The following is a 20,676-nucleotide window of genomic DNA, read 5'->3' on the forward strand; positions in this document are numbered from 1 at the left end:
CGTGATGAGATACTATGCAGCCAATAAAAATGAAATTTTGGAAGAACTGTTGACAGTGATAAAATGCTTCTAAAGTGATGAATGGAGGTGTCTGGGTGGCTCAGTCGGTTAAGTGTCTGCTCTTCAGCTAAGGTCATGATCTTGGGGTTCAGCCCCACATCAGGCTACCTGGTCAGTGGGAAGCCTGCTTCTCCCTCTCCCTCTGTCCACTGTTTCCTGTTTGTGCTTGTATCAAATAAATACAATCGTTAAAAAAAAGTTTCTGAGATCATACGAGATCAGGCATGTTCAGGGTGGTATGGCCATAGACCAAAGGAAAAAAAAGTGACGAATGCAAAGGGAAGGGTAAAACTACGTTATTTCAACTTAAACATCATATACATCTGTGGTACAGGTGGTTATCCTTGGACTATCGGATTAAATATGGCCTTGCTTTTTTCTTTTCTAATTTTCTAGTCAGAAAAAAATAGTAACTTTTGAAAGCAAATTGCACTCCATAATGAAAAAAAGAGCCAGGTCTCAGGAACGAACTGGCAGCACTGGGACTGAGGTCAGTGTGAGCCATTTAACTGAGGTGCAGCAATCTCTAAGAACAGCTCAAAAATATCCTCCTTCAAAACCTATCTCCTGAGCCAGAAGAAATTCAACTTTTTCTAAGAAAAATCCTTTGCCAAATGTTGGAGATGGAAGAAGGCACCTCAGGACTCCCAAACCTGTGAGTATCTGCAGCCGGATCTGGGTCAGAGTCGTCAGTGAGGTCTGGTAGAGGACACAGATGTTGCAGACCTTCTGGACCTCCACAGAGTCCACACGCTTACCCCCAACAGGCCTGAGGATATTCCGAACGGATGCAGACTTCTGAAATGCACGCTTCAGGAGATCTGGCACGGAGGGAAGGAATATGTGAGCAGACGTTCAGCCATCTGCCAGCTTTCACTCCATAAAGAGCATCTCAGTAAAGTGCCCGGTTTACAACCAGGTCTGGACAATGGGGCAGCTGCCTTGACTCAAGTCATCTCTTTGGGATAAATTAGAAAAGCATTCACAATAGGCTTTTAGGCGGCACCCAGAGACCTCTTCAGAACATCAGAAAATATCTCAGACCAAGCCAGACATATTCGACTGCTACAGGGGATTCTTTTACTGGGCCATGGGAACCTACAGGTAAAAATCCAGCAGACTATATTAGGGAAAGATGGGTGAAGGCGGAGGGCCTGGGTGACTCATGGTTCTCTGTGCTTTAAGAGGGAAGCAGCATCAACCTTGAGTACTGATACTCGGTTTGGGTACTGATACTTGACTTTAGTTTTAAACTTTCCCATTTACGTTTACATCCTGCTGAAGGGAGACTGAGCCCCTGCCCACGGACAGCCACATGATGGAGACTGTCTGAGCCACACCGGATGGCAGAAGAAAAGTCACCCTGAACCTGGAAATCTGCCACGGGCAGGTGACTCCACTGAATTCTGTGTTAGTAGCATTTCCTGAACTTTCCTCAGAGAAGGCACCAAGAAACCTTCCCACAGAACCTATGACTAAGCCAAAGAGGCAATATGGGGGTGGCCCAGTCAGTGACCCATACAGGTCCAAATGCAAAGGACCTTTATGATTAGGGGCTCAGAAAGGCTCTACTTCCCCTAAGAAATGGGCCTTCCTTCTTCTTGTTTTAATGAGTAAGAGAAGATCCACAAACCCCTTTTCATTCTAGCTACTACTAGAAATTCAGAGCCAAATGGAAGTTCAGAGATCCCCACCGTACTCCTTGTGGAATATCCCCTAACTGTGGACACTTTTCTCTACACCTGACCTTGGTCTTATTCACTTATTTGTTTCCCTGGTCCTTGTTTTCTATCCCCTAAGGGTTTTCTGTTGATCTGCTAAATGTGAACTTGGTTGAAGCAATCTTAAAACCTTTGTGGGAGAAGTCCGAGTGTCCCAGAAATGGAGGGGAGCGGGCACACAGGGACAGTAGGAACTGCACTTGAGCCAAGCAGAGCCCCAGGCTCGGCCTGCCCCAGCCACTCACTCTTTACAGGAAGCACATTCTGGGGTGATGCTGGCTGCACATGGGCTGGTTCCTGGTTCTCCACCAGCTTCTTGCTCAGGATGTCACTGAAGAAGATCCGGATCAGAGGCACCCCCCACAGGAACTGCAGCTGCTTAGTGATCAAGGGCATTGACTCGTTAAGGCTAGGAGAGAGCAGGAGACCCAGTGGGTCAGTCCCACCTGACGCTGGCCATGGAGAGCCCACTCAGCTCCCCACTGGGCCTTCCACTTGGAGAGGTGGCAAGGGCCTGCCACTCAACATGGCAGATAAGAGGGCAAAAAAGAGAAAGTGGGATCCACAAATACCACTGAGGGCCTAGGTGCACAGAGTAATGACCTCTTTGTCTTCTCTACAGCATTCCTACCCACCCCAGGGCCCCAGGCTCCCATGTCACAGTCCTCCCGGGTGCACAGTCCTCTCCTGTCTCTGTTCTTCATCCTGACCCCACCCCATTTACCACTCAGGCGACAAAAGCTAAATGATACCTGCTTACTGTCCTCTTCTTCACACTAGGCTGCAGGCCCAGCCTGCAAGTTTCCATGACCCCTAACTTTCTAATAGTCTCCGTGCCTTCAAGTGCTCCATTCCCCACTGCACATGGCACTCGAAGCATCAGACTCACTCTTAAAATCTGCCTTCATCACCTCCTTGCTCTATATCCTGTAAAAGCTCCCAGCATCACAGTAGAAACAGCTACCACCCACAACCATGGGGCAGGCCTAGAGGCAGGCCCTTGACATACTTTACCTCATTCGATCTTCTGAAACAACAGTATCTGAGGGACGGGGAAAATCGTCCTTGTGTTTCAGGAGAGGAAAGCAGGGTAAAATGGCTTGTCCAGAGCCCCCCAGAGCAGATCAGGCTGCACAATGCTATGTTCCCCTGCCCCTCCTGCCTCCCACAACATCTCTCCTGAGTCCCAATCACACATGCTCCATCCTTTTCAGGCTAGGGTGTCACACAGGGGCCTGTTGTCAGCTGGCAATTTGTCTTTTCAACTGATGACACTCAGGTACGATGAGGAAAAGGGAGACAATCTAGGGATTTCTTTTCCTGGCCCACATTCTTTGCCTCAAGGGTAGCTGCCGGGGACACAAATATCTAATAGGAAAACAGCTGGGAGCCACAGCCGCCTTTGCTCCTGAGACCTGAGACATCTCAGTCAAGAGTATAGGTTTCATTTTCAAACTTGTGATGCAATGCCGCCTTACTTAATTTCTCTCTTCTTGCCTAGGATTTTTTTTTAAGATTTTATTTATTTATGATAGACCTAGAGAGAGAAGCAGAGACACAGGCAGAGGGAGAGACAGGCTCCATGCCAGGAGCCTGACGTGGGACTCGATCCCAGGGCTCCAGGATCGCGCCCTGGGCCAAAGGCAGGCGCTAAACCACTGAGCCACCCAGGGATCCCCTCGCCTAGGATATTTAATGTTTGAGTTTTGTAACTAAAAAATTTTAAGTTAATATTCCATCTCTTGAAAAGGATGAGGTTACTTTTATCTCTTTTCAATCATGTGTCTCATTTTATTTTATTATTATTTTTTTAAAGATTTTATTTATTTATGACAGACACAGAGAGAGAAAGAGGCAGGGGCACAGGCAGAGGGAGAAGCAGGCTCCATGCAGGGAGCCTGACATGGGACTCGATCCTGGGTCTCTAGGATCATAACCTGGACTAAAGGCGGTGCTAAACCGCTGAGCCACTGGGGCTGCCCGTGTCTCATTTTAGTATTTCCAAAATATGGCAGTTTAGGGAGTCAGAAAAAGCGATATTGAGAAAGAAAAAAATAACAGTGCTAGATATGGTTCATAATTTACTACGGAATGAAATTCAAAATAAAAGGACTTAAAAAATTGCTATTTACAGGGGAAAAAAAGAAACTGAAGGGACATTCACGCAGGTTGTCTCTGGATAGTAGCTTAATGCGTTTTTATTCTCTTTTGGTCTTATCCAGATTTTATTCAGCGAAAATACATTACTCTTGTAACAAACGAAACACAAGCTGGAAGGAAGAAAGAAGGAAGAATGAGGAGGTGATGAGAGACAGGCAGGGGACAAAAGAGATGGCCATTTGCCTCTAGGACTTACCCATAGTCCACAGATTGGGAGAACCAGCCAAGGACGGGGTGCCAGTGTGTCAGGTTGGATTTCTTCTGGGACACGTACTTCTGACAGTAGCACAGCATCTGGGTGAGTAAACTCACGAACCCGTCTGTCTCCTCTTCTAACACTTTGGGGCTGAGGGAGCCCAAGTGTAGGAGGTTGCCTACAAAGAGAGGAAGCTGAGTGCAATGGGCCCAGGTGGCCTGCTGTGTCACTGTCACGACCCTGTCGCCTTGGCCTCCCACAGCCATGTCCACAAGCAGGAAGAAAGTCCTTGTGGAGAGGCACCTGGCAGTCCCAGGGCTGCAATGTTATATACCTGGCTTCAAATCCTGGCCCTGCCACAGAGGAACTATGTGCCCCTCAACTTACCTCACCATTTTGTTATAAAGATGGCAATAAGGATCCCCGCTCTTGATGTGAGGGTTATAATGAAGTAACATATAATGTCAGGCAGGTAGAGGTGTGTGATCTTTAGTGAGCACAACACTGTATTTTATTGATTGATTGATTGATTATTATGGTTAAGAATTTTATTATCAAAATTATTATATCTCTTGTGAAAGTTCAAATGTTACAGCAAGGTATAAACACTCCCCTTGAGAAAGAAGTGATATTTCTTCCCTTCCAAGAGTTCCCCACACCCCCCGCCGCCACCACCCCCACCCCTAGAGGTCTGGTCTTGACAGCACCCTGCCCACACAGAGTGGCTGGGGTCTCTGCACGTGCCAGGCAGGGTGAGGGCCGCCTGCCTGCTGGCCTCTCCCCCTGGTTAAAGCCAAAGGGAGAAGAGCACAACACTTTAATAGTACACTGATATTTGAAAATCAAGAGTCAATATAAGAACAACCTTTGGAAGGACATCTGAACATTCTGGGAAATCATCGTTGTTCAATGTTCACCCAAGTTATTTAATATGCTTTGGTGAGGACTCTCACCATAACCTCTCTTAAGATTTTGCCCCCAGAACCTTTTTCTATATAAATTTCCAAGTGATGAGAATTACATACCACTGCTAATTTCAAATGCTTCTATTTGCTCCTGTCTTTTATTCATGTACAAAAAACCATAAAACAGATGATGCAGACCCCACTCATAAAAACACCATCCAACCACACCTGCCCTTCTCTCTGGAGATGAGAATTATCCAGGCAATTCCTTGCATCTTCATTTTTCCCTTGGCTGTCAGGAAGCTGAGGGCAGAAATTTAACATTCATATACACTCACTCAACTAGGTTGCCAGATTGATAGATTTTCCATTGGTTTTCAATTTTGCATGTTTATTTTCTATCTGATTACATGTCTTTTAAGTACTTCTAAGGGTTACCAAAAACAACTCATGATTTCTAGAACAGCAAAAAACAAAACAAAACAAAAACAAAAACAAAAAAACTTGGGCTTTTTCCTGACACCCAGAACACAAATTCCAGACACAGGTACTCACCCATCAGACAGAGTGTATGGCATCCTTCTAAGCTTTCACATACATCACGGCATCGATCTTCATTTCTTAAAAATGTGATGAATTTACGAAGCATGTCATGAGATTCTAAAACAGTGAGGCGCTGCAAACAATTGCAGACTGTTAGGGTGGGAGCTGACAGGAAGAATTTCCCACCAGAACATGAACTTGATGGCTTGCAGATCAACACTTGGATGCCAAACGTGCTCTCAATGGCCAGGAAGAAAATGAACAAAGATGAGAACCTGGCTCTCTGGCCTGCTAACATGAGTGTGCCTATGGTGGTTACCTTGCTTAGAAGAACTATCAGGAGAAGAAGTGGAAATTAACAGAGAAAATATCTTACTAATTTCTAAGAAGAAAGGGAAAAACGGACTAAGGGGAGAATCACAGAGCCACTTACCTCAGGGGTCACTGTGCTGAGATGAGTCACAAGAGCAGGCACAGACATGATGTGGATGAGGAATGGCCGAATCAGATTGTCTGAAAATTGTGCGGCAATCACAGGGCTAGACACAGACAGATCACCTTATTCACACAGGTTTGCGCGTCACCCCAGAGCCAAAGAGCCACTCTGCCAATGCCCCCAACTCCCCTGGAATTATGCTTCACAGGACTTCTAGGAAAACTAAAGGCTGAAAATGGGGACACCCCAAGGTGAGTGGCTGAGTCAGTGAAAGTACAGCTGCAGGATGCAACTACGAGAAATCCATTTTGAAGTTTTACTGACATGAGAGAATATTCACGCTGTAATAAACTTTAAAGAAAACAGAATAAGAAACTATGTCTAAGGGAGGTGAGGGGGGAGGTAGTGGCTGAGAGGAAAGAAAAGAGCTTCTGGAATGCTGGCACTGTTCTATTTCTCAAGGGGAGTGGTACTTATGCAGCCATGTTTACTATGTGATAACTCACCAACAATTCACACTTCAATTAAGCAATTTATTCTAAGTATGCATTATGACAATAATACTTAGATATGTTTACATATAGATAAGCTCGTAAGTATATATAAGTGAAAAAAACCAAGAAGGACAGATTTAAAAAGAATGTTAACAACGTATATCTGGGTTGTAGAATCATGAGGGACATTTTTTTCTTCCTTATGCTTTTTTGTTTCACCCAGGCTTTCTACAATAAGCACACAATCTTCCATAATCAGAAAAAAAGATAATTGTTATTAAAATAAGATAATGACCCCTACCTGCCTTACACCGAATATAAAAATTAACTCAAAATGGATTATATGCCTAAATGCTAGTTTTATAACCAAAATTATAAAACTCTTAGAAAAAACATAGGAATAAATCTTTGTAGCCTTGGGTTTGACAAAGATTTCTTAGATAGGACATAAATATCACAAAATTTAAAACTTTGTGCTTCAAAGGACACCATCAAGAAAGCAGACAACTCACAGAAAGGAAAGAAACATTTGCAAATTATCTCCTGATAAGGGGACTTTTATTTGGGACATATAAAGTACTCCTACAACTCAACAACAAAGGACAAATAACCCAATTAATCAACAGGCAAAGGATCAAAATCGACATTTCTCCAAAGAAAGAGATACATATGGTTAGTAAACACATGAGAAGATGGTTAAGATCACTGGCTGTCAGGGAACTGCATATCAAAACAACAGGGAGGGATCACCTCACATCCATGAAGAGAACTATGATAAATAAGATAACAAGGGTTGGCAGGAACATGGAGAAACTGTAACCTCATTCATTACTAGTGGAAATGTAAGATGCTGAGGCTACTTTGGAAAAGTGTGGCAGTTCCTCAAAAAGTTAAGCACAGAGTTACCACATGGTCCAGCAATTCCACTCCTAGGAATATATGCAAGAGAAATGAAAAATACTTCCACACTAACAACTTACAAATGTTAATGGTAGCACCATTTATGGGCCCTTATAGAAACAATCCAAATGTGGCAGTCATACCACAGAATATTACTCAGCCATGAAAAAGAACCAAGACCTGATACATTCTACAACTTGGATGAACTCACTATGCAAAGTGAAAGAAGCCAAGCACAGAAGCCATACATTGCAGGATTCCATTCATGTGAAATATCCAGAACAGGCAAATCCCAAGGGAGAGAATGCAGACTAGTTGTTGCTGGAAGCGCTGGTTGGGTGATTGGGGGTGGTGATGGTGACTACTGATGGGTATGGGATTTATTTCTGGAGTAATTGACACATTCTAGAATCAGACAGTGGTGATGGTTACACGACTCCATGAATGTACTAACCACCAGTGAACTGAGTTTACTTTAAATGAGTGAAAGGTAGGATATGTGAATTATAGTTCAACAATAAAGTTATTTTTTAAAAAAAGTAAACACCAGAGGTCATGCAGGAAAAAGAAAAGTCGAACTTACAGGAGGAGATTGATATCTTCTAGCTAATATACTCCAGTGGCAATGACCAAGTATGTTACCAGTATTTAGACTATCAGAACCTGTATTATTAACTTTACCACTTTCAAGGGTACCATTTTTGGGAAAAGAAAGCTGCATAAGGCTGAAATGATCAAAATATTAGTGTCTATGTAAACCACCTGTCTATAGAAGGCTGACCAACCAAGCTAAACTCACTGAGCTGAGCTGGAAAAAGAGAGGTTCACCGCACAGTCCCCGTCAACAGAGAGTTCACACTGCAACCAAGGAGCTGGACGGGCACATAGGAAAAACAGAAACTGAGCCTGGACAAACCAGAGGCGGTTCATAAACGGAACAGGGAGAATTTTAGAACGTTTCCACATGCCACAAGTTCAATATATATTGTTCCTGGAATATAAAACTGTGTCCAATACATGAGGCAAGTGTACAGAATAAGGAGTAAAGAGTATGGGCTCTGAAGTCAGACAGCCTGGGTTTAATTGAGACCAGGGTTACGTGGCTTAACCTCTCTGGGCCTTACCTTCTTCCTCTATAAAACTGAGATTAAAGAGTGTGGTGAGGAGTCAATTCATGAGGGTAGGAATCTTAAAACAATTGTATGGCCCATGAACATTAGCTGTTTGCATAAGATTTGGTGATCATGCCTAAACATATGATCTATAATTTTACAGACTTTCAGTACCATATCCCAGTATGACAAAACCACAAGACACCTTGTTTTAAAAGGCCCTGGCCATTTTCAATTACATACAGATATTCAGAGGGGGGAAAAGGTACACTATTTAAGAAAAAGACTTTAGAGCAGCCCAGCCTTCACAAGTGAGCCAATGGACTTGAACACAGAGTGAAAAGGTCTAAAATGATGGATGCTTCCATATTCTTAATGGAGAAGAATGTGCTGGAATGGCCAGATGTGACCCTCTTGGTGAATCACACTCTGACGACCATCCCAGGACAGAGGACGGACACTGGAACAGAAGGAAAGATTTGTATTCTCAGCAGAGGAAGAGGCAGAGCTGTTGCTGTGCCCCTGAGCTCAGGCATCTGTGTACCAATTCTTTGCTGCCCCTGCCAGAGGAGAGGGTGGGCAATGCTGGAATGAGCCATCCCAGAAGGTGATCAGGAAAAGAAGTTGCCGGAAACCTCCTGCTGGAAAACCTGTTTGTACTTACATCTCATGATTCATTAAATACAACTCCTCTCAAGGTCTGCAAGGAAGGTATCATTGTTTACTAGATAATCTGGTCTACTTCTGAAACTAATTATAGCATCATTGGTTGATTCCTGCCCCTTTGTCTTAAGGATCTTGCTTCTAGAAACTTGTTGTCCAACGCAATAGCCACTGGCCATGTGTGGCTCCCAAGCACTTAAAATATGGTTAGTTAAGTGGCAGCTTTAAGTATAAAATACACCCCAGGTTTTTAAGACTCAGTATGAAAAGAAAAAAATTATTAACTACAAGAAGTGATTTAAAAATACTGACTTCATGTACAAATGATTATATTTTAGATATACTGGTTTAAATAAAATAGATCATTAAACTTAATTTCCCCTTTCTTTGGTAAGATTTCATTTATTTGAGAGAGAGAGAGAGAGAGAGAGAGAGAGAGAAAGCACGAGTGGGGTGAGGGGCAGAGGGAGAAGCAGACTCCCTGCTGAGCAGGGAGCCCAATGTGGAGCTCGATCTTGGGACTCCAGGATCATGACCTGAGCTGAAGACAGATGCTTCACTGACTGAGCCACACAGGCACTCCTCCTTTGGGCTTTTTTAATGTTCTCATTGTATTTCTATTAGACAGGGCTGCTCTAGACCAGCCTTGTCCAATACAGTTTTCTGTGATGACAGAAATATCTATTTGTGCGGTCTAGTAAGGTCATCACTGCTCAGGCATACATGGCCCCAAAGCACCTGAAACATGGCTAACATAACTGAGAGACTGAATTCTTAATTTTAATGTATTTCTATTTAAACAGTCCCATGGGGCTAAGTCTTTAGTAGAAAGCACCATCCAGACCAGGAGTAGCAAAATATGACTCACAGGCCAATTCTGCCCACGGCCTATTTTTCTAAATACAGTTTTATTGAAACACAGCCTTTCTTGCTTATGTATGTATTGTTTATGGCCACTTTGTGCTAGGATAGCAGGGTAGTTGTAAGAGACAATGTGTGGCCCACAGCACTGAGAATATGTACTAGCTGGCCCCTTACAGAAAAAGTTGTCCAATACTCTAGATCATCATGTTCCAAAATAGTATTCCAAAGAAAAGGACTCCATGGGGCATTAGTAGACATGCTCCACCACTGAAAATTAGGCAAGGGTATTTCGCATTCAGATATGTTCAAGCCAACAATCAGATTAAACAAGCCCAAAGGTTCCTATACCATGGGACTTGTCAAGAGCTCCCTGAAGTAAGGTGCCCTGTGGATTAGCAAAGGGGGCAGAGCAGAGAGCTCCACCAATCTGACTGGACCACAATACTCTCTCTGTCCCAAGTTATTATTATCTTGGGGATTAAGATTATCCGGTTACCTTATTAACATCTCTCCCAAGTTAGTGCTCCTGTCAACAGTTTAAGAATATTCTGGATCAGTTAACAGACACAGCTTTGTGTATCTGGTGATTCTCAGAATTGTAGGCATAATTTCCATATAGAAATATTTAGCTTCTTATGTATTTTGTATTGCCTAAGTGAAGGCAAATAGCAAATCTTCTGAGCCTCCAGATTTGAACATTTTAAACCTGTGTTCACAACACTACTCCCTAAATCCTCTACCATGGCCACCACTGGGCCTCCTCCAGCTCTCAGGTTCTCTATATCGATTAAAAGCTCAAAAAGGAAGATGCTTGTATCTCGGGCCCTTGGTACAATGAAAGCAATTCACCTGGAAAAGCTTCCTTCAAATCATGATGCAAAAAATTCAGGGGCACAGATAGAAGAGCTGCCGCGCCAAGAGATGCATGATGATTGGAAGAACACTTCCTGTGAATTCCAACTAAGTGGGCAAGCCCACACATAAGGAACATAAGAACATAACATAAGGAACAGGAGGAAAGAAGAGTGAGAAGAGGAAGCCTCTCGAAGCACGACAACCCCTCATCTGGAGTTTACTACTTACCGCAACGCTAGAGAAAAGGTTGCAGTTAAAGTGCCTTTGGACAAACAAGGCCGGGGTCTTGCCAGGCCACGGGTTAACAAGATCTGAAAAACAATGTTTTATTTTTATTTATTTTTAAAAAATATCTTATTTATTCATGAATGACAAACAGAGAGAAGCAGACACGCAGGCAGAGGGAGAAGCAGGCTCCCTGCAGGGGAGTCCCTGATATGGGACTCGATCCCAGGACCCCGGCATCATGATCTGAGCCGATGGTAGACACTCAACCACTGAGCCACCTAGATGCCCCTGAAAAAGAACATTTTAACTGGTCAGCAGATAGTGCTGACTTTATATTCACTTGGACGTAAAGCAGCAGCATGGAAGTAAAATGAAGGCTTCAGATAAAAAACTATATTGGAATGGATTTCAGAAAAAAGGAGAGCAAAGTAAGGGTTATCTCCTTCATTATGCTACTCTGTCTCTCAGTATCGTATTTAAAGTAAGAAATAGCTAAAAAAGTTTACAGCCAGTGAAAAGGATACCAGACTTAAAATTTCACATGTATGTGTTCCCCCCTGTATTCTGGTATCCAGCAAGCTTCCTCACTGAAAAGAACAGCTGATTCCACTACTGTTGGCCATCATGCCACCTCACAGGGTTTGTGTGAGGAGAAAAGGAAACCTGATCAGGAAGGGGCCCATCTCAGTCCCAGGCAGTAGGAAGGGCTAAATCAATGCTACTTGTTAAGCTCAAGAATTCCAAAGTGCTTTTATACAACGATTAGAGTTCTTGACAGTGCCCAGGGTGTGTGAGCTGGCACAATGAGGGGCTATGTGGACAGAAGGTGTTTGAGGACAGAGCAAGAAAAGTAATTCCAGATACCATCCAAGAAGGAACCCGAGGGAGCCAGGCCCTGAGGCCTCCTTCCTGACTTTAAATGTCAAGTGACAGGGTTTTTCCTGTAGCCAAAGATAAAGGGATCCCAGCGCCACTGTCCTCCCTTGACGCAAACCACAAGTGACTCAAGTAGGGAAAGGGACAGGATAAACTCCTCCTGCAAAAAGGTTTCTGTGGGGAGTGCATCAGATGTGCCAAAATCAGCTGTAAAAATCCAAGTTCAGGTAAGGAAGAATGAGGTCCCACATTAGGGGATGGGGTCACAAACCTGCAGCACAGAGTAAAATCCATGTTGGTTGAGATGTCCCATGATGTTTGCACAAATGTGGTTCATGGCTGGTCGAAGAGTCTCCCCTAAATGAAGAAAAAAGGCTCTGGTCTTACTGTGAACTATTTATACGTGGGACAGCACATCAAGCCCCAGGCTCAAGTCCATAAAAAAAAAGTAGATTTTCTCTGGCTTGCCTTTCTACTCCCCTTTGGTTTGGTACCAGACACAGGGAGAGGCTGATCTCCAGAATTCTTTCTCCCAGAAGGTCCAGCCCAAGTGTCACCTTTTAGGTGATGGGTCCTATCACTTCCCAAGCCAGAAGTTATGTCTCGGCTTGAGTGCCCACAGCACCTTTCCTAATTCCCTGTGAGGGTCTTGTACTTTCAGCTCTCTGCAGCTGCCTCCTCTCCCCACTGGAATACAAGCTCCCTGGAACTCAAGGCCAGAATTCACCAAGTTTTAAACTACCCCCCAACAACCAGGCCTTAAAATCACCTTCTCCTCTCTGGCCGGAAGCCTTTGCACAGATAGTTGCCTCTGCTCTCAAAGTGTTGTCCCTCTTCTTGGCTCTGTAAATGCCAACCGTCCCTCAGGCCCTTAGCTCAGATATCACTTCTGCAGGATAGCCTGAGCCCCCAACACAGTGATGCAGGTCCTCTTTTAGCCACTCAACACTCTCATTTCTCTTGTACGCCTCCTCCCGTGCACACATTTGCCACACTGCTGTCATGATATGTGTTTGTGTGTACATTTTGCCTATATTCATACACAGCCACAGAAACAGGACTTCCCTTTAGTGGCTGTCTCCCTCACTGGACTCCCTGGTTCTCTAAGGAAGGGCGGGCACAAAGCAGTTGTCCAGCACCCAGAGCCCCTTCAGGGCAGTGACCTCTGTATCTCCAGCCCCTGCACAGTATCTGGCATGGAGAAGGCTATTTGCTGAGCGGATGGAAAAAGCGAACAGATGAAACACATAATGCTCAGTGCACTATCTGGGGAAGGAGGCAGCTTCACAATACAAATTTTATGAGCAAAATAGAATTATTTGCTGCTCAATGATTCTGACAAGAATGACAAGGCTTGAGGGAATATTATCGCTTGGAGGCTGAGGTGCTATGGGAGTTTAAAAAAATTAGATCAGAGGGACTGTGCCTTTAAACATAAATGCAAAGAGAGATTAGAACACACAAGACTGAACATATCCTAGATACTACATATGCTATCCGATGGAAGTAAGTGCATCTTCATTTGTATGGCTTCAGGTCCCTCCCTGAGGCTTATGGTGGCAAATATGCTTCTTAAAAAGGTGAAAAGGTCTCCAAGCTCCCTATGCAAACTTGGGAAAGGGTTTTTTTAAAAAAATATTTTATTTATTTATTCATGAGAGACACACACAGAGAGAGAGGCAGAGACACAGGCAGAGGGAGAAGCAGTCTCCATGCAAGGAGCTCAATGTGGGACTCGATCCTGGGTCTCCAGGATCACACCCCAGGCTGCAAGCAGCGCTAAACCGCTGTGCCACCGGGGCTGCCCTTGGGAAAGGTTTAGAAGCAAGTCCCACAGACCTTTCCCACGGAGAATTTTCCACGTTGAAGTGTCTGTGAAGGTGACAAGCATCGTGAGGTACAGCGTGATAAGTCTGGAATCCTGTAAAATTTCAGGCTGGAAACAATAAAGAGACTAAGAGTAAGACATATGCCCTGCAATCTCCAACAGTGAAGCATCCATTTACAACGTGCTTGGATGCACCTGGCTTCTGGTAGGTGAGTCGGTACTGTTGGGGTTTATTCTTTTTCTCTTAGGGAATGACCACTTTGGGAGTAAAAGAACAGCAATTTTGGCACACTAGTGCTCAAGCATGGAATCTGAAACGCTCTTGAGAATTGAGAATTCTTGGAAAGCAAGCTGACTGGAGCTATCTTGCTCTGTGTGTGTGTGGGGGAGGTATGCATGCATGTTCACTGAAGCAGGGGAGCAGAAATGCAATTGAACATAACAGGGACTCTGAGCTTAGACTCCTGGCTTTACCACTTCCTAGCTGTGTGATTTAGGGCAAATTGCTTAGCCTCTGTACCCATTTCCTCAGCTGTTGACTAGACGTAGGATCATTGCTTTCTTCATAGGCTTGTTGTTAGAAATGAATGGATTAATGTATATAAAGCACTAAGAACAGTGCGTGGCACGTAGAGAACTCTATGTAATACTGGCTAATATCATAATCATAATTCATGATTGCTGCCAGGTCAAGGCCAAGTGAGTCATTCATAAGTGCCTTAAGGGAGATGACTAGGAATAGATCACTGGGGTCTCTGGGGACATTTGCTCCATCACTCAGCTACTACCCAAGTCATTGCCAAGCCTCTGCCCCTGAAACCTCTCCCCACATCATGCAAAATGAAAATGACTCACACCCCTGCCCACCTTCTCTTAACACAAGAGTGAACACAGGATTAGGAAAGGCCAGTGGCAGTGTCCTCTTGCCACTGTGAGCAGCTCAAGGTTGAGACCAGGATCCCACTGGGCCTTTATGAGTCCTCTCAGATTTCTAAACTAGTTGGGGAGGCCTCTCTTTTCTCTTTGGTCAAAATAAGGTAAGGATGTGAGGCCAGAACTACTGGCTACTATGATTTCGCAGGAGAGAACTCCCTTCATTCCAAAAGGGGGAAGGGATGAGAGAAAGGGACAAGAAGTAGAATCCTAGAAGTTCCTGGCTCTGGTAATCCCTGGCTGCCATGTTACAGACACTATTCTATGAAAGATAATCTCTTTCTTGCTTAACTTGTATGTATTATTAGCTGCACTCATGCTGGGTTTTGGTACTTTTAACAAGAGGCCTGACAAGTATAATAATATAAATAATAAATTATATCAAAGAAATGGAAAGAAAATCAACAGATTCACAGGCATCGAGACTATAGTAAATATAGGCCAACGTTAAAAATATCATATGTGAAAGAAGGGCTCATTCTGATAACAGTATCTAACTTGCTCTCTTAGACTGGGGCTCTAATAATTTCTTGCTAGACTCTGGCAAACTTCCAAAGGAATAACCTATGAAGGAATCATGAAGACTCTCAAAATATACTCTAAAGGCCTCCAATGAGAAGGATATATTTATGGGTGTCTTGTTTTACCTTGAGCTGCTCAAGAAACTCACAGCAATACCAAAGAACATGTTTGATCTGTTTAATCCACAGGAGAGTGAGATCCTTGGAAAGAGCCAGGGACACATACCACACCTATAAGCAGGAAAGAGAGAAACGTAATGGGCAGGTACAGGGACCAAATCACATATGTTATAGCTCCTGGAACGGGACCAATTCACTAGGCCCAGTGCCAGAGAAGCCCACGGAGATGAACCAGTGAATAAGCAGTGAGTAGGATTTATTTTAAGGTTAAACCCAGAGATAAAATAGCCTACTAAGGGAATTTATCTTCCTGAGTAAGAGGTAGGAGCAGACCATAACTCTTAGATAATGAAGAAACTAAGAAAATCAGTTGTACTTTGTTAATGTTTTGATCCATTACTTACACACGGAAGAGGGGGTGTACATATGCAGAGTCATACTGAAAAAAATCATAATGTTCAGCAGGGACTTTCAGAGTTCAAGACACTGACCTGAGAGCTTGTGGGAAACTTCCCAGCCCCCACCCCACTTACCTTGGGTTCATTCTCAGCCTCCATGCTGCTCAGGATACAGCGACACAACTTCTCAAATCTCTGCAAAGAGGCAGAGTGGTGGTTATAAATTCCCACAACCAATGTTGAAACGGGAAAGAAGTGTCCTCTGGGCACCTGGCACTTGCAGAGACTCAGATGATGCCAGATGACTCACATATGTGACCGTATTTAATTCTCTCTCATAGATACAGAAACTGAGGATCAGAGAGGCTAACGAAAGGCTCTTGAACTGGTGGCCCATGGGCTGGATGAGCTCTACATGTGTGTTTTGGATGGGGGCTCCTTTGGAAAAATGAAATTAATCTGGCAATCTGGGCCTGCACTCCTGCAGGACAACAGCTGTCCCCTGAATTGTGTTCTCCTGTTGGCCATTCCCTAAGGACCACCAACACAGACTTTTGCCTCACAAACTATCATATCATCACTTTTCTCTTGAAATGAAAAAGGAAAGAAAGTGGAAACTAGAAACCAAGTCACACTGTCTACACCAACTCTGGATCCACCCTCAAAAGTGCTATAGCCCCAGGCAGCCAACTCATTTTTCTAAACTATAGTTTCCAAAAGGGATCACCTCACTGTACCTGCCTATCCTCATCTACATGACTGTGTGTCCACCAACAGTGTAGTTCTGCCTTTCTGGGCTACAGGCTCCACAGGGCTAGAGACCTTGCCCATCTTGTTTCCTTCTGAGGCCCCAGTGCCTAGAGGAGGGTCTGGCACAATGGGATGCTTAACAGTATCGAATGCCTAACCTCTGGGACACAGAGGCACTCCTCAATGGTACTATTTCAGCCAACTCACTGTTTCCCTGGAATTATTTCTAGGCTGATCGTTCTACTCCCAAATGTGCAACCAGCATGTCTTCCTTGGTTTATAGGATTTGAAATAAATTTCAAATTAGCTACCAATTTTTACAAATGTGCACAGGATCTCCAGCACCTCCTTTAAATATCAGAGTTGCAGTCCACCACTGGCTAGAGCCCAAGAGTGGCTGCCTACCCTGAGTGGGCCTGCCACAGACTCCATCACTCCCTCTGATGTCCTCATCATCCTCCATCACAACCACCTCCCATCGAGTTACTGCTCATTATGATTTCTCTTATGTTTTGTACTATAAATGACTTCTTTTACTTATTTGCCTAATCTGCCTGGCTCCTGTTTGCATCTGAGTCCAAGTGTTTATCATAGTCTATGTAAAAAGAACCATGATGATTCTCAGAAGCACAGGGCATAATGCCTAAAAAACACATCCCAAGAAAAAAAAGGGCAGGATGTCACAGTCACAGAGTCTATCTTGTAGGCTCACTGTGAGCCTACAATTCACTGTGTGAATTAGTATTTATAAGATACTTTAAAAAGACCTGGCCAATGGGAAGCAGAGTGTCCACCATTATTTTACCTCATTATCCTCTTTAATTCTGAACAGGAACAGCAGTTTCCTGGCAATCTTAAAAATACAAAGTGCACTTCTTTTACTGGCCTCAGCATCATCTGCTTTAAAAAACTCATCGATCTCTCTCCTGGGTAGGGCAGGGCAAGGAAAAAAAAAAGATATTTTAAATTAGGAGCTCACAGCAGCTGGAAGGCTTTTTAAGAACTGTAGAAGAAAACACCATCTTTCCTTGCTATTAATTGGGAGTAAAGGAACATGTGCTGAGTCCCTGGTGCCCACCTGATTTCTCTTTGCAGCCGACTCCGACACAGGAAACTCCGAACGTGGGCCTGAATCTCGACAGCTGCCCGCTCCCGTTCCTTCTGCACAAGCCTTTCCTCTCGAGCTTGACGGGCCCTATCGATGAACCATGCTCTCGAGGTCTGAGAAACGGTGAACATGTTTGCAAACTTGCACGAACCCTGTAGGGAAAGTGGCAAGCGGCCTCTGTAGGTTGTTACAGGAAAAACACACACAGGAAGGGGCTCAGGAGCCAAGGGTGGGCAGGCACTCGGGCAGCAGAGAGCTACTCAGGGCCCTTCTGTACCTTCCAAAAGGACTAATAGCTCTCCTGGCACAAGTCCCAACTTCCAATTGGCTCCTTTTATGCAACTCATCCAGAGCAGCAATGCTCTTTCCTGTATTAGATAATTACATTTTAAGAGAAAGAACACAGCATCTGCCATAGGATATGGGCTCTGTAATCCTTAAACAGATGAACAACGCATGAACTGATTCCATCCCTAAAGCTCTAATGCAAACCAGGCATCCTCCAGGTCAAAGGTTCCTAGATATCTGAATTTTCTGGAACAGTCTAACAATGAGCAGTCACATTTATTTTGCCAAGTCAAGACTTGAAGGGAAAAATAATCAACCATAATTATTTATTGTCATCATTATTTCAGCCATTCACTTGACAAATATTTACTGGCATCTACTTTGTGCTCAGCATAAAAGAAACCCTTAATTTTTTTTTTTTTGAAAAAGGGCCATTTTAACACTAAAAAATCCAAATGTGTGTGATTCCAGAATGCAAGACACACTGTTAAATTGACTGGTTTTATGTATAACTTACTCTGCCATCCTTACTGATCCCATCCTGCCAAAGGCCAATGAGGAGTTTGGAGCAGAACTCTGCCATCCACTGACTGGCATATTTTGGACAGAGGTTCTAAATTATCCATTACATACATTTTTACCTAAATCACTAGTACCTGTCTTTTCCCAAAGAGGTGGCTTTGGCTATCAGCCTAGAGCACACAACACTGGTCCATGGAGCCTCCCACTCTGAGATGATTTCTTTGGATGCTTGAAAACTGTCATTCTATCCCAAATATATAATCAGCCCAGCTCACAAAATTACTGAAATTGATTACTCAGAAATCCAGGTTTCTGGAAAACAATCTCTTTACCGTGTTACCTCCCTCAAAGCAGTGCCCATGTGAAAACACCATCAAAAAATAAAAAGGCACCTGGGTGGCTCAGTGGTTGAGTGTCTGTCTTTGGCTCAGGGCATGATCCCGGGGTCCTGGATTCAAGTACTGCATTTGGCTCTCTCTGGGGTGTAGGCTTCTCCCTCTGCCTATGTCTCTGCCTCTCTCTTTGTGTCTCTCATGAATAAATAAAATCTTTAAAAATAAAAGAATAAAAAGCTCATTCAGAGCTCCTCCTATGTCAACATACTGAGGTCTGTGGTCCCTCCCTTTTCAACACTGATTCACATCTGTTAAACAACAAGGCTTTCCCATGGGTCTCTCGTTGTTAATTGTCAAAACAAATGAACAAAGTCCCACATGATCACAGGAGGGAGGGTAAGAAGACAGGGTGGGAAAAGATAGCAGTCTCCTGAATCACTTGCTCTGCGCAACAGAATAGAGCTCACCTGAGGACCTGCCTGTGACACAGAAATGCCAGGTAATCATTAGTGATGTTCTAGAGGGCTCACAGCTCAGGGCAGCTACTCACTTCAGAGGCGCTGGTCTTCTCTGGCAGAAGCAGAAGGGAAAAAAAAAAATCAGATTCAGGGTTAAGTTTTATAGGTAGGACATCCTCTATCTTCCTCAGTGAATAAAAGTAACAAAAAGTGCCTCTGGTTTAAAACAACACTAGTGGGGCACCTGGGTGTCTCAGCTGGTTAAGTGTCTGCCTTTGGCTCAGGGTCATGATCCCAGGGTCCTGGGATAAAGCCCCATGTCTAGCTCTCTGCTCAGTGGAGAGCCTGCTCCTCCTCCTCCCTCTGCCTGCCTGCTGCTCCTCCTGCTTGTGCTCTGTCGAATATATATTAAAAATTTTTAATTAAAAAAAATAAAACACTAATGTCCTTTTTAGTTAACATCTGATCTAAATGTTACACCAGATCTCCCCAGGCCTTCAGTTTAAAGGGAGCAGACTGAAAACCATCCCAGAGAAGATGAATTAAAGCTGTACATGCAATAAATAAATAATAATAATAATAATAATAATAATAATAATACTGTACACATTTTAGGATAGTAAGCAACAAAGGGGATGGAATGTTAAAAAACCACCGAAAATTATGTTTGATGTTTTTTAATGTATGATAAATGTTTATTCTGGAGAAATGAAGAAAGAGTTGGCAGTGAACCAATATGATCCCAATTAAGAAGAAAAATGCATGTGCACAGAGACACAAAGCCGGGGAGAAAAAAACAAGTGTTGAGGGTAGCTGTTTTGAGGTGGAGGGATTATGGGAAGTTCTGCATCCCTGAACTGGTCTGTTTTATAAATTTTCTGCAGAAAGCACATGGTGAGGCAGCATGGTACTAAGAGGCACACATGCTGTGGAGTCACACAGAGCTGGAGCAGGTCCCCAGCTCTGCCAAGTACTGCAGAGAGATGCCTCAGAGGCTTTCTGTGTTCACGTCTTCGTTGGCAGAGGCTGAGGAGGACCAAGTGAAATGGTGTACGTCAAATACCTATCAAGGTGGCTGATAGATTGCAGTCAATAAGTCTAATCAATGAATTATTTTTTAGACTTTCTTAAAAACTCTTCAGTAGAGGCTCTCATCTGCACAGTCACTCAGGTTCTTCGGGTAGGAAATAATGCTGCAACCGTTACATTCCTCACCCATTAAATTTTGTCCTATCCTTGGGTGCACTAAGATTCACCAATCCTGTCACTTGGGCTATGACCCTGTTTAGATTGGGTAACAGCTTCGAGCTCCTGAGAGCTGCAAAAGAGAGGGCCCAAGCTGTGAGCACTATGGTATGATAGTTCCTTAACATGTAGACAGTCCCTCATTGTGGTGGAAGAG

At 43.8% G+C, this 20,676-nt stretch overlaps 1 protein-coding gene across 3 annotated transcripts in view; it reads right to left on the bottom strand.

The window, feature by feature from the left end:
- Positions 1-20,676, bottom strand: part of UBE3B (ubiquitin protein ligase E3B) — a 53,226-nt gene that overhangs the window by 30,201 nt on the left and 2,349 nt on the right. For 2 of the 3 annotated variants that reach the window (XM_077876008.1, XM_077876010.1), the window contains exons 2-14: positions 19,284-19,386; positions 17,642-17,823; positions 17,369-17,489; positions 15,949-16,008; positions 15,422-15,526; positions 13,853-13,949; positions 12,285-12,370; positions 11,138-11,220; positions 6,019-6,124; positions 5,598-5,718; positions 4,138-4,315; positions 2,027-2,190; positions 714-881 (exon numbers count right to left, since the gene is read on the bottom strand). In XM_077876008.1, coding sequence (XP_077732134.1) covers positions 714-881; positions 2,027-2,190; positions 4,138-4,315; positions 5,598-5,718; positions 6,019-6,124; positions 11,138-11,220; positions 12,285-12,370; positions 13,853-13,949; positions 15,422-15,526; positions 15,949-16,008; positions 17,369-17,489; positions 17,642-17,802 — 1,450 coding nt within the window. In that variant the 5' untranslated portion in view covers positions 17,803-17,823; positions 19,284-19,386. Of the gene's footprint in view, positions 1-713; positions 882-2,026; positions 2,191-4,137; positions 4,316-5,597; positions 5,719-6,018; positions 6,125-11,137; positions 11,221-12,284; positions 12,371-13,852; positions 13,950-15,421; positions 15,527-15,948; positions 16,009-17,368; positions 17,490-17,641; positions 17,824-18,873; positions 19,030-19,283; positions 19,387-20,676 lie in introns of all 3 variants that reach the window. The other variant, XM_077876009.1, reaches the window with a different exon arrangement.

The sequence above is a fragment of the Canis aureus genome, chromosome 27, assembly GCF_053574225.1.
Source record: "Canis aureus isolate CA01 chromosome 27, VMU_Caureus_v.1.0, whole genome shotgun sequence".
NCBI lineage: Eukaryota > Metazoa > Chordata > Mammalia > Carnivora > Canidae > Canis > Canis aureus.